Source organism: Scyliorhinus canicula, chromosome 18 (genome assembly GCF_902713615.1).
Source record: "Scyliorhinus canicula chromosome 18, sScyCan1.1, whole genome shotgun sequence".
Classification (NCBI taxonomy): Eukaryota; Metazoa; Chordata; class Chondrichthyes; order Carcharhiniformes; family Scyliorhinidae; genus Scyliorhinus; species Scyliorhinus canicula.
In genome coordinates this window covers 53440640-53452856 of record NC_052163.1, presented here as the reverse complement: position 1 = coordinate 53452856, position 12217 = coordinate 53440640, and the positions used below count along the sequence as shown (strand labels likewise).

General features: G+C 44.3%; 1 protein-coding gene across 2 annotated transcripts in view; it reads right to left on the bottom strand.

Annotated features, from left to right (window-relative positions):
• The window catches only part of map2k4a (mitogen-activated protein kinase kinase 4a), a 213090-nt gene extending 201215 nt beyond the window's left edge, over positions 1-11875 (bottom strand). Inside the window, exon 1 of one of the 2 annotated variants that reach the window (XM_038778177.1) lies at positions 11041-11875. In XM_038778177.1, coding sequence (XP_038634105.1) covers positions 11041-11128 — 88 coding nt within the window. In that variant the 5' untranslated portion in view covers positions 11129-11875. The remainder of the gene's footprint in view (positions 1-11040) is intronic. The other variant, XM_038778178.1, reaches the window with a different exon arrangement.
• Between the last annotated feature and the right edge of the window lie 342 nt (positions 11876-12217).

The following is a 12217-nucleotide window of genomic DNA, read 5'->3' as shown; positions in this document are numbered from 1 at the left end:
TACCTTCGCCAATATCTTCACGTCCACATTTAAAAGTGATATGGGCCAATGCGACCCACACTCCGTCGGATCCTTATCTCTTTTAAGCAAGAGGGAAATCGATGCCTGCCCCAAAGTTTGTGGTAATACCCCCTTTCCTATCGCCTCCTCAAACATCCCCACCATCAGCGGTGCCAGTTTATCTTCGAATTTTTTATAATACTCCACCAGAAATTAATCCGGCCCTGACATCTTCCCCGACTGCATCCTCCCAATCGCATCTTTTATTTTCTCCTCCACTATCGCCCCTTCTAATGTAGCCCTGCCCCCCTCCCCTAATCTCAGGTACTCCAGCCCATCTAGAAATTCCTGCATCTCCCGGCCTCCCCCTAGTGCTCTGACCTGTACAATCTCTCATAGAATTCCTTAAAGACATTGTTAATCTGAACTGGAGCTACCACCAACTTCCCTGCCCTGTCCCGCACTTGGACAATTTCCCTTGCCGGAACCTCCCTCCAGAGCTGATCCACCAACATGGCCTTCTCTCCATGCTCATAAACTGCACCCCTTGCTCGCTTCAATTGCCGTACCGCTTTCCTGGTAGGTAGTCGGTCAAAGCTCGCCTGTAATTCCTTCCTCTTTTCCAACTTCGCTGGGTCCCCATCTTCTACATACCTCCGATCTACCTCCTGCATCTCATCTATTATCCTCTGACACTCCAACCTCTCCTCTTTGTCGAACCTAGCCTTGAACGAGATCACCTCACCACCGCCTTTCGAGCCTCCCAGACAACAGCCTTCAATACCTCACCCACGCAGTTGCAACCTACATATTCCTCGATTACTTTTTCAATTTTGTAACTGAACCCTCGGTCCCCCGACAGTCTCTGTACCACCCCCTTCTCCAATACCATATCCACCCAATGCGGAGCATGATCTAATATTGCAATTGCCAAGTACTCCAACTCCTTAACCACAGACAGCAGCGTTCCCCCACCATGAAAAAGTCAATCCGCGAGTACTCCTCGTGGTTCGCTGAGAAAACCAGGTTCTCTCACTCCCTCGGGTGCAGAAACCTCCAAGGGTCCACCCCTCCCATTTCCACCGTTAGTCCAGCAAACGCCTTCGCTCTCTCCTCCCCCCCCCCCCCCCCCCCCCCCCCCCACCACCGGATGGGACCAGCGAGCGCGGCTGCGATCTATCCAACCTTGGCTCCTGCACCACGTTTCAGCCCCCCCACTATCAGTTTGTGTGAGTCAAAGTCGGGGATGGCTCCACAAACCTTCTTCGTGAATCCCACATCGTCCCAATTGGAACCATATACATTTACACTAGCCTCCCCTCCAGCGCCCCTGTCACAATCCCATACCTACCTCCCTGATCTGCAGCCACCTTCTCCATCTGAACCAACTGTACGGTTTTGCTGACCATTACCACTACCCCTTGAGCCCTGCCATCAAATCCAGAGTGAAACACCAGTCCTTAAGTCTCACCTGATCCTTCACCCTCAAAGAGTCTCCTGCAGCTATGCTACATCGGCCTTCAAACTTTTAAGATGCGCAAGCACCCTTGACCTCCTGACTGGACCTCTCAACCCCCTCATGTTCCACGTGAATATCCTAACTGGGGGTCTCTTCCCCCCCCCATTTCTTATCCATCATCATCATACCACCGGGTCCTGCCCCATGAGCCTGACCCACCAAATCCATTATGAACATCCAACCCCCTCCCCCCTCCCAGAATCACGCCCTGCACTTCCCCTCAAAAAATTATCACCCAGTGTTGATCCTCTCCCACTACGCTCGCATCGCATCGCAACCTGCTAACCAGACTCAATGTCCGCAGCCCTCCTCTCACCTCACCTCCGTTCATTAGCCGACTTTAGTTAACTAGCACGGGTTCCCTCCCCCCTGCCCCAAGGCATACCTCCCCCTCCCACGCAGTCCCAGAAGAAAAAGAAAAACAATCTAACCATACAATTCAATAACATATAACTGTTGCAACAAAAATAAGGGAACAAAAATGCCAATCAAACCAAACAAAAACTTAAACTATAACAATGTGAAGTAAGTTACAATACAGGTCAATGATAGGAAAGTTATAACATTTGTACATTTTTCAGCTCCCCAATCATAGTCCACGATCTCTCTTCCAGCTCCACTCCTCACTTCTGCCTTCATGAACACCTCAGCAGCGTTTCAAAATAAAAATCTTTGGCATTGTACATCACCCTCAGCTTTGCTGGGTATACCATACCAAATCGCACCCCCTTGTTGTACAGTACCGCCTTCATTCAGCTGAATGCCACTCGTCTCTTCTCAAACTCCACTCTTAAGTCCTGGTAAATTCAAACTCTAGCCACCCCGCTGCACCTCCCACTTCTGCTTCACTCAGCTTAACACCTTCCCCTTCATGTGGTATTTATGGAAGCAGATGATTACTGCTCTTAGCGGCTCATTTACTTTGGCTTTCAGCCTTAACAATCAATGAGCTCGGTCCAGTTCATACCAGGAGGGGTCTTCACCCTCCGCCATCAATTCCGCCAGCTTCTTAGCGAAGTACCCTGTCGGCTTTGAGCCCTCTGCCCCTTCGGGTAAGCCCAAAATTCTCAGATTGTGCCGCCTCCAGCGGTTTTCCAAGTCCTCAAGCTTTGCTCGGAGTCCTCTGTTAACCTCCACCACCCTCCGCAGCTCGTCCCCCATCGAGGTGAGCTGGTCACTGTGCTGTGACACGGTCTCCTCCACTTCCTTCATATTTTCACCTTCTCCTCTCAGCTCGGCTGATGTCTTTGCCACAGCTATCCTCACCGGGGTGATTGCCTCCTCCACCAATGATTTCATAGCGACCGCCATCTCTTCCTCAATGCCCCCATGTGCTTCGCAAACTGCTTCTCCAGCTCCACAGCTGTCACCTCGGTAATCTTGTCTACTGTAAGCAATGCAGCCCCACCATGCGGTCCGGCATCCACCATCTTGTCAGCACTTTTACTGGTCGTCCTCATTTGACAACGAACCCACGTTTCCTCCCTTCTTCACAGCTGCTTTTGGCATCCTTTAACAACTTATTATTTTGCCCCTTCTTTCTTCAATCTTAAAATAGATAAATAATAAAATAAAAAATAAAAATATATTTTTTTAAAATTCAAAAATAAAAAACAAAAAAATCTCGGGACCGGACTTCGAACTTTTCACACATCCATTTTCAGCAGGAGCCACCCAATGTTCTCTGCTCCCCCTCTACATCACGTCCTGGATTCGGGCTTTGCCTCTTGTCAAGCTCCGCCCCCGCCACTCATTTTGGGCTCGATACACCCTGCTCCAGCCACTGGACACTCCCGCGGAGCTCTTCACCGGCTATAAAGCGGCCCAACCCGGCGCCTGTCCCTCAGGCCCCAAAGGCCGAAGAAATTTTGATTGAAAAAACGTAAACCCCTGAAAAAGACCAGGCTGTCGCAGACCAGCAGGAGCCTCTTCTTAACGCAGCCGCTCCGCTCATGAGCGCCATGGTAAGTTCAAAACATCCATCTCTGTCTTAAAGATACTCTGATTTGGCCCCACAGCCTTCTGCAGCAGAGTTCCACAGATTCACCACCCTCTGGTGAAGAAATTCCTCTTCATCTCTGTTTTAAAGGATCGTCTCTTTAGTCTGAGATTGTGCCTCTGGTTCTAAATTTTCCTACAAGTGGAAACATCCTCTCCATGTCTACTCTATCCAGGTCTCGCAGTATCCTGTAAGTTTCAATAACATTCCCCCTCATCCTTCTAAACTCCAACAAGTACATACCCAGAGTCCTCAACCGTTCCACATACGACAATATGCTTCATTTCATTTCACTTTTCTGACCAATCTGCCACGTGGTACTTCGTCAACTGCCTTGCTAAAATCCATGTACACATCCACTGCACCACCTTCATCAACCCATTTGTCACTTCCTCAAAGAATTCAATCAAATTTGTGAGGTAAGACCTTCCTTTAACAAATCCATGTGGACTATCCCTGACTACGTCACGCTTTTCTATGTGACAGTTGACCCTGTCAGGATTGATTCTACTAATTTTCCCACCACCAACTTAAGACTAATTGGCCTATAATTGTTTGGCATTTCCTTCGATCCCTTTTTAAACAATGGAGCCAAGTTTGCATTTCTCTACTCCTCCTGTACCTCTCCTGTATCTAGTGAGAATTGGAAAATCCTCCAAGCATCTACTATTTCCTCCCTGACCTTCTTCAGTGGCCTTGGAAACAATCTATCCGGCCCTGGCAACATCAACTTTCAAAAATTTCCACCCTTTATGATTACCCCATCCAATATCTCAATTCTCCTGGACTACTGTATCTGCATCATCCATTTCCTTTGTAAACAACAAGACAATATTATATTCATTTAAAACCCTTCCCACAGCCTCTACATCTATTTTCCCAGGCTGGATAATATCCCCTGGCTGGGGAATACATTAGGCCACAGGCTGAGGATAAAGGGTCGATCACACAGGATTCGGAGACGTTTCTCTGAATCAGAGTTTTTACACCACGGAAAGAGGCCCCTTGATCCATCATGACCATGTCGGCCATCTCCTAATCCCATTTTCCAGCACTTGGCTCGTAGCCTTGTACGCTATGGCATTTCACTTAGTTATGAATCTTTTGAATTATATACCCTATATATGAATACTCAGTTATGAATCTTTTGAATTGTATACCCATTACGCATATAATTAAGCATGTTCAAAATTGGAACAGACTTTTGATCTCTCAGGGAATATAGTGAGCAAGAAATATAGTGAGCAAGTACGAAAATGGGAGCTGAGACAGAAATCAGCCATAGTCATGTTCAACAGTAGAGCTGGCTTGAAGCTGAGCACCATCTTCCCCTGCTCCTATTTACGTTATTGATCTGTTGAAAATGTCAACAGAAGAAAAATTGAATTATTGGAAAAATCACTCTGCAGTGCATCGCAGAAGATGGCAATTATGTTGGAAACCTAAAAACTCCCAACATGTTGCGTGAAAACCTTTACGAATTGTGCTTTTGTATGTAGCTCTAAATCTGCTATATGTGCACATCCAAAGTTATTCAAGTTTAAAGCTGCATTTGTACTTTCTAAACACCCTCTATAATGTATTTGATTGCACAGTACAACGTTCACGGCTATAAACATACACTGAAAATTATTGCAGACTAACGCTTGCAGAAAAGTCAGGAAAGAATATTATTTTTCAGTTGCTGCACAACTTGACCACAGTAAAGTTTGCTTATCAATACTTCATAACTACAACATATCAATTCTATACTGCCTGTCTGAAAGAAAACTAATACAAACTCACTTTACTAAATCACAGGTCAGCTTGTTCTCGCAACTTAGCAGCGATTCTACAGAAACACATCAGTCGCTGCTGCAGTTCTGTGACAAATGTTCTTACTGTTGTGATAATTAAATCTCAGCTCTACTTAACATTTTTCAAATTCATTCTTTAGATATGGGGACCACCAGCAAGGCTAACATTTATCCCATTTATCCTTCTTGAACTGCTGCAGCTGAATGGTGAAGGCAAACCAACAATCTGTTTTGTAGTGAGACACAGGGTTTTGACCTAACGACAATGGGCAGACGTGACAAGTGTCAAAGTATGTGACTCGGTGCTGATATTCACATTCAGCTTGCCTCTCAGGTAGTGAAGTTATGTGCCTGAGAGATGCTGTTGAAAATGTCTTGACGAGTTGCTGCAGTAGATCCTGTCGATCATACACACTACAGTCAACATGTGCCAATGATGGAGGGTGTGGATATTTAAAGGTGTATCGGCAGAAAGCTGGTATGTCTTAGATGATGTTTAGTTTCTGGAGTGTTGTCGGAAATGCACACATCAAGGCTAGTGGAAGGCATTCCATCACATTCCTAGCTTGTAGGTAGAGAGGCTCTAATGAGTCAAAGGTTGAGTCATTTATTGCAGAATTCCCAGACTCTGATATATTATTATATACACAATGTGTGTGTGGTTGATCCAGTTGAATTTTTAATCAATAGGGAACATCAGGATGATGATGATGCGGGATTTGATGATCACAGGGAGGTAATTTAACTCTCTTTCAGGAGATAGTCATTTTCTGGTATGAGTGACAAATAAAATTCAAGCTATTTATCTGCCTAAGCTTGGATGCTGTTCAGGTTGTGCTGTGTACAGGAATGGACTGCTTCATTATCTGAAGAATTGCAAATGGAGCTGAACACTATGCAATCATCAGCAAATAGCCCAATGCTGATTTCATGTTAAAGGGAAGGTTATTGATGAAGCAGCAGAAGATGGTTTGGTTAAGGATGTTGCCCTGAGGACCTCCTACAGCAATGTGCACATACAGAAATTACTACCTTCCTAACAACACGGCTATCTCCCTTTACATCAATTATAATTCCTACACAGCAGAGCTCATCCCACCCCCAATTTCAATCGATTTCAGTTTTACTGGAACTTCTTGATGTTGCACTCAATCGAATCCTGTCTTGATGTCAACTGTAGTCACTCTCACTCCACCTCTAGAATTCAGCTCTCTTGTCCATGTTTGAAACAGTGCACACCAAAATGTGCATCAGTGAACAGGGTCAGTGAATAAGCACAACTTAATACCACTGTTGGCAATCCTTTCCTTTACTTGGCTGATGTCCTATCCACCTACTGTAGGTCAACAATTGGCTAAATTGGACTTGTCGTTTTTGCAAAAAGGATATACCTTGACAATTTTCCAGTGACAGGTAAATGGCATGTTTCTCAGCTGTCATGGAACAACTTGGCTAGAGGCATGCTGGTTCTGAAACCCAGATCCTCAGCACTATAGCTGGGATGTTGTCAGGCAACTTAGCCATTTACTGATATCATGTGCCGTGAACCAACCTGGATGAAGATTAGTATATGCGAAGGTATCTCAGGAGGCAGTGTTGGTACTCTTGGCTAAAGATGAGTGCAAATGCTTCAGCCTTGTCTATTGCCATGAATGAGATGGAGTGTGCAGGAAGCCTCTTGCTACCGTTTTTTGCTTAATCCTCCACCATCATTACCGACTGACTGTACTGCAGAGCTCTGTGCTATCTATTGGCAGGATTGCTCATCTTTGACAACGGCAGAGGGTGGCACGATGGCACAGTGGTTAGCACTGCTGCCTCACGGCACCGAGGACCCAGGTTTGATCCCGGCCCTGGTTCACTGTCCGGGTGGAGTTTGCACATTCTCCCAGTGCGTGGGTCTCAGCCCAACAACCCAAAGATGTACAGGCAACGTGGATTGCCACACTAAATTTCTCCTTAAATGAAACAAAAAAGAATTGGGTACTCCTGATTGAATCCTCAGGATGTTGATCAGGGTTCATCTTAGTTATCTAGCTCGATGGTAATAGAGGATTAAGGCATATGCCGAGAGCGAGCTAACAGATAGCAATTAATTAAAATTCTGACGATGCCACCACAGCATCTCATGACTGTCCCATTCTGAACTGATATACCCGTTAGAAAGAAATAACCTGCATTCATATACTGCCTTTCATGACCGCATGATGTCCCTAAGTGTTTTGGGGGATCTTTTATATCCACCTGAAAAGGTACACCAGGCCTCAGATTAATTCACCTGAAACATGGCCCCTCATCAGTGCAGCACTTCCTCTTGAAAAGCAAATTACTACGGATGTTGGAATCTGAAAGCAAAGAGAAAACGCTGGAAAATCTCAGCAGGTCTGACAGCATCTGGAGGGAGAGAAAAGAGCTAATGTTTCGATTCCAGATGACCCTTTGCCAAAGCATTTTGACAAAGGCTTTGACAAAGGGTCACCGGGACTCGAAACGTTAGCTCTTTTTTCTCCCTACAGGTGCCGCCAGCCCTGCTGAGTTTTTCAAGCAATTTTCTCTTTGATGGCAGCACTCCTTCTGCACCACACACAACTGTCAGTGCTCAATAAAGATGTGGAACGTGAACTCACAACCTCCTAACTCAGAGATGAGAGCGAAACAATGTGCCAAGCCTGGCACCAAAATCTACCCCATTTAGCACAGTAGCAGTGCTGCAACACATGATGGAGGATAATCTTAGGGTGAAGATGGAAATTGGCATCCACAAGAGCAATATCAGTACTGTCATGGGTAGATGTAACCACAGCAGGTAGATTGGTGAGAACAAGGCCAAGGAGGCTAAACCCCTTTTTACTATTGTTGAATGTAAATAAATTACATGCTTGGTGATTTTAGAGGGTAGTCAAGAGTCAACTACATTGGCACGGGACTGAAGTCACATTTAGGCAAGACTGTGGAGGAGTAGGTTTCCTTCTCGAAAGGACATCATTGAACGTTCTGGCAACCCAACAAGCTTCATAGCCACTTTTACTGATAATCAACTTTTTATTCCACATTTAGTTTACTTTTAAAAGAACGGAATTCAAAATCACCCAAGTTATATCTTACATCAAAGAGCTCTGACATCAACACAAGTAAATGAAAATGCCAAACCCCTTTCAGCGCACAACACCTGTACTGATAACTAATCAAAAACCAACTTAAAACAGAACATTGAATATATCATAACACTAATGCACCATGTCGGTGGAGTGCTGTAGCCACTAATTTCCGCTGAGAAAAAAATCTTCCTCTATTGCATCAATTTGACATACCCAAGGATACAGTCACACTGGACCTCAATCATAAATTAATTCCAATGGAGCAATTACAGTCAATACATGGAGTGCCTCGCTCCACAATAAAGATCTTCCTTCATCCAAATTGTGATGGACAAAACTACCAACTAATGCACACTTTTCTCCACTCTGGAGCGTTCAACTGTATGACTAGCCCAAAGGACCATGATAGTCCTATTAAAAAGTGTTAGGTTTAACCAGTCTATTATCTAGTGTGGGTATCTAATAGTGTGACAGATGCCACTGGCTAGTGTGTTCTGCAACCCATACCTGAGAATAATCAGGTGTGATGGAACCAATTAATCAAAGTAATTAATGCAAAATAATGAAATGCGCAATACAAACATGCAAATTTGATAATCAGACACCAAAAACATTTTCTAGGATTACACTTACAACACAACCCATAGACAACAAAATAGGATACTGGATCAAGAGTCATTGCCCCCTACAAACTGCTAATCTTTCACACCAATATAAAAATAGCACTTCAAAATATATATAATGTAATAGCTGACAAAAAAAAGACATGTCATTTTGGAAATATCCATTATCCAGAGCTCTTTAAGATACATTTAAGGAAAGAGAACATTTGCAGGTTCTCCATGCTCTGTTCCCTTAATATTAAAACAAATTGTACTCTACATTTTTTGTAAAATCAGTCTAAATTCTTGTGCAAATTATGTACAGCTATAATGTTAAGTGCAATAGATTTTGTCAATTATACATTTTCAGAATAGAATGCTGGCATGGCAGTACAGTCATCCACCGGTCTATGGTAGAACATGGACACATGGCCACAATTCTCATCAATTTGTTTGTTCCAAAAATCACCACTAGTGACTACCTTTTTTAAACAAAGGGGGTTAACCTCAGCTGCTTAATTACCTCTAATTATTCATGAGAGCAGGTTTTGTGGAGGTTAAGGTTAAGTAGGCTGACCATATATTCAAATCATGGTGTGGGGCTTGGAGACACCTTGCGAGAGGCTAAGTAAGTAACATTCAAAGGTAAACCAAAAGAATGGATGACTGGCTGGGAGTGAATTGCGAAACAAATTAATCAAGTTAATTCTGATATTGTAAACTGCAACAGCAAAGCTCAACCATTCAAGAACATTAACAGCATAACATTAAAATTGGTGCTTTGTTTGCAATAACTAATGTCTGTTTCTATGTCATACGTTCTATAAGTGTTATTACCGCATTCATCCTGACCCTACGAGACTGTATCCTATGGCTGAGAGGTTACATGAATGACTAAATACAGCATTAATTTTGACAAAATACTGGGAAAAATATCATATAGTCTTAGCTACAATTTTGCAGCTAGCCACCAACTATCAAATGTATATACATGCCCTGTTTGCATAATCACTAAAAATGAACATGCAAAATGGATTTGAAATCTTTAAGAATTTGATGTAATATCATACAAGCTTAAAAATATTGAATTTGTTAACTACAACTATTTACATTATATCTTCAACTACATTCCTGCCAAATACAAACTTTATCACCCTCCAAAATCAATTTAGCCTTTAATGTTGCACTCCAAATGCCTAGCTTTAACTATTCTGTTTACCTACATTATTTTTGCCCCCAATTACATAACTCCACGGTGCGAGTACTGCACCATTTTAGAGAAGGTGGAAAAGTAGAATGTGGGCCTGAAAAATAAGCTAAAGCAGGTAACAATATCTACTCAGTAATAACTAAATGTAACCCTGTTTAACTAAAGCCCTCATTTCAGGCAGGCTTACCACAGCAAGCCAAGAAAAATAACTATAAAAAAACGATGATTGCCAGAGTAAAAAGACATATCTGAAGTTAAAATACTCTACTGTTAATGGAATTATAATATATTGCACTGTAACCAGAGGGGAAAATAGGGCAGTGTACAAGCATTTGTATTCCAACACTATTACACTGTGCCATAACAAACACTCCTGCTGGCGTTCCAAAGCAATTCACGATGCTGAGCACTTTGGAATGTTTCAGGTGTACAAGAAGGCATTACTTAAATGCAATTATTTATTACTTGCAGTAAAAAGAAAACGCAGAACAGGCGCCACGAATTGAGTTTAAAAAACACCCACTAATAACCCCGCAATTTTGCCAACACTGAAGACATAAGCTCCCCCCCACCCCCCGGTCATGTTATCAATGATAACAGCTCAAGTTAAAGTGTAGTGAAATTGGATCTTGTCTAACCCACACGCACTTGCACATCCTGAGCACAATGAGAGAGGTGGCTTGGCCCTGGTTGTGCAGAGTACTAACACTCTCTAAAAACAAGAGAGGGGAGAGGGGATCTACAATCACAGAGAGAGACAGACACACACCATTACAGATGATAACCTCTGCACAAGAGAGCGGTTAGGCGGCTTACCCTGCATGCAGGTAGTTGTGTTTTGCTGCGGACTCTGTTGTTGCTGAGCTGAGCTGCTGGAGTTGTTGCTGTAGTTGGGAGTCGCCATTGCACAAATAATATTCGGGAGGGGGGGGTGGTAGGGAATTTGGGGGGGGGGGGGGAGGAGAGGAGGGAAGCTGCAATGCAGCAACTGTCTCGCACGGTCACTGGCTTCCGATTTTTAAAAAATATAGCTTTTTTTAAAAACACACACCCCCGTCTCCCTCCCACACACTTGTACCCAAATCTCTTGAGCACTTCTACTGCCGGCGCCGTCAACAAAAACCGTTTAAAATCTGCCTCCTGTCTTCCATATCACAACCGAAGACACGCGCGATTTTTCCCTTTAAAATACTTTGATCTACATTTAAAAAAATAATAAACTCTTCCGAAAAAAATACAAATGCTATCTTATTTCACCCCCCAGAAGAGGAAAATGGTTTCCACGGGTTAGTTCCACATCGAATTATTTTTTTTCTCCCTCTGTCGTTTTGCAAACGTATATGTAATTTTTAAAAAATAATAATTTTAATCTAAGAGCTGCCCGAGTGCCTGGAGGCGCCGCCACTGCAGTCCTGACAAAGAAGCCATGGAAACCCTGCTGTCCCCCCCCCCGAACACTTTCCAACGGCGAGAGACTCCCTCTGTTGTGTGTGTGAGAGAGTTTTGTTATTTTTTTAAAATCTATGTACGGCCCCGGCGGAGATGTAATCACAGAAAAATTCGGGAAAATCCCATTAAGAATGCGTCTCTCCTGGCGTCACATCAGTGAGTGAAGGAACAAGAAGGGAGGGAGGGCAGCCAGGCAGGGAGGGCGGCGCGCGCAGCCTCCCTCTCGCACCCCACCGTCACTGTGTCCTCAGGCCACCGCGGCGCATTCCGGGATCTGTAGTCCCGGCCACCGCTCGGGGACGGCGGAGGGAGGCGCGTCCCGGCCGGCCGGAGAACTACATCTCCCACAGCGCCACCGCGACCGCCGGCCACCCACCCAGTTACGAGCAGGAACGGGAGGCCTTGGCCCCGCCCCTCTCGATTGTGATGCAGGCAGCAGCCACAGCCTGGGCTTTGCAGGGGGGGCGGGGGTGAGTTGGCAGTTTTGTCTTCTGTTGCAGGCTGATTCTGATTAACTCAATGGGTTAGATGGATGGCTCCCTTG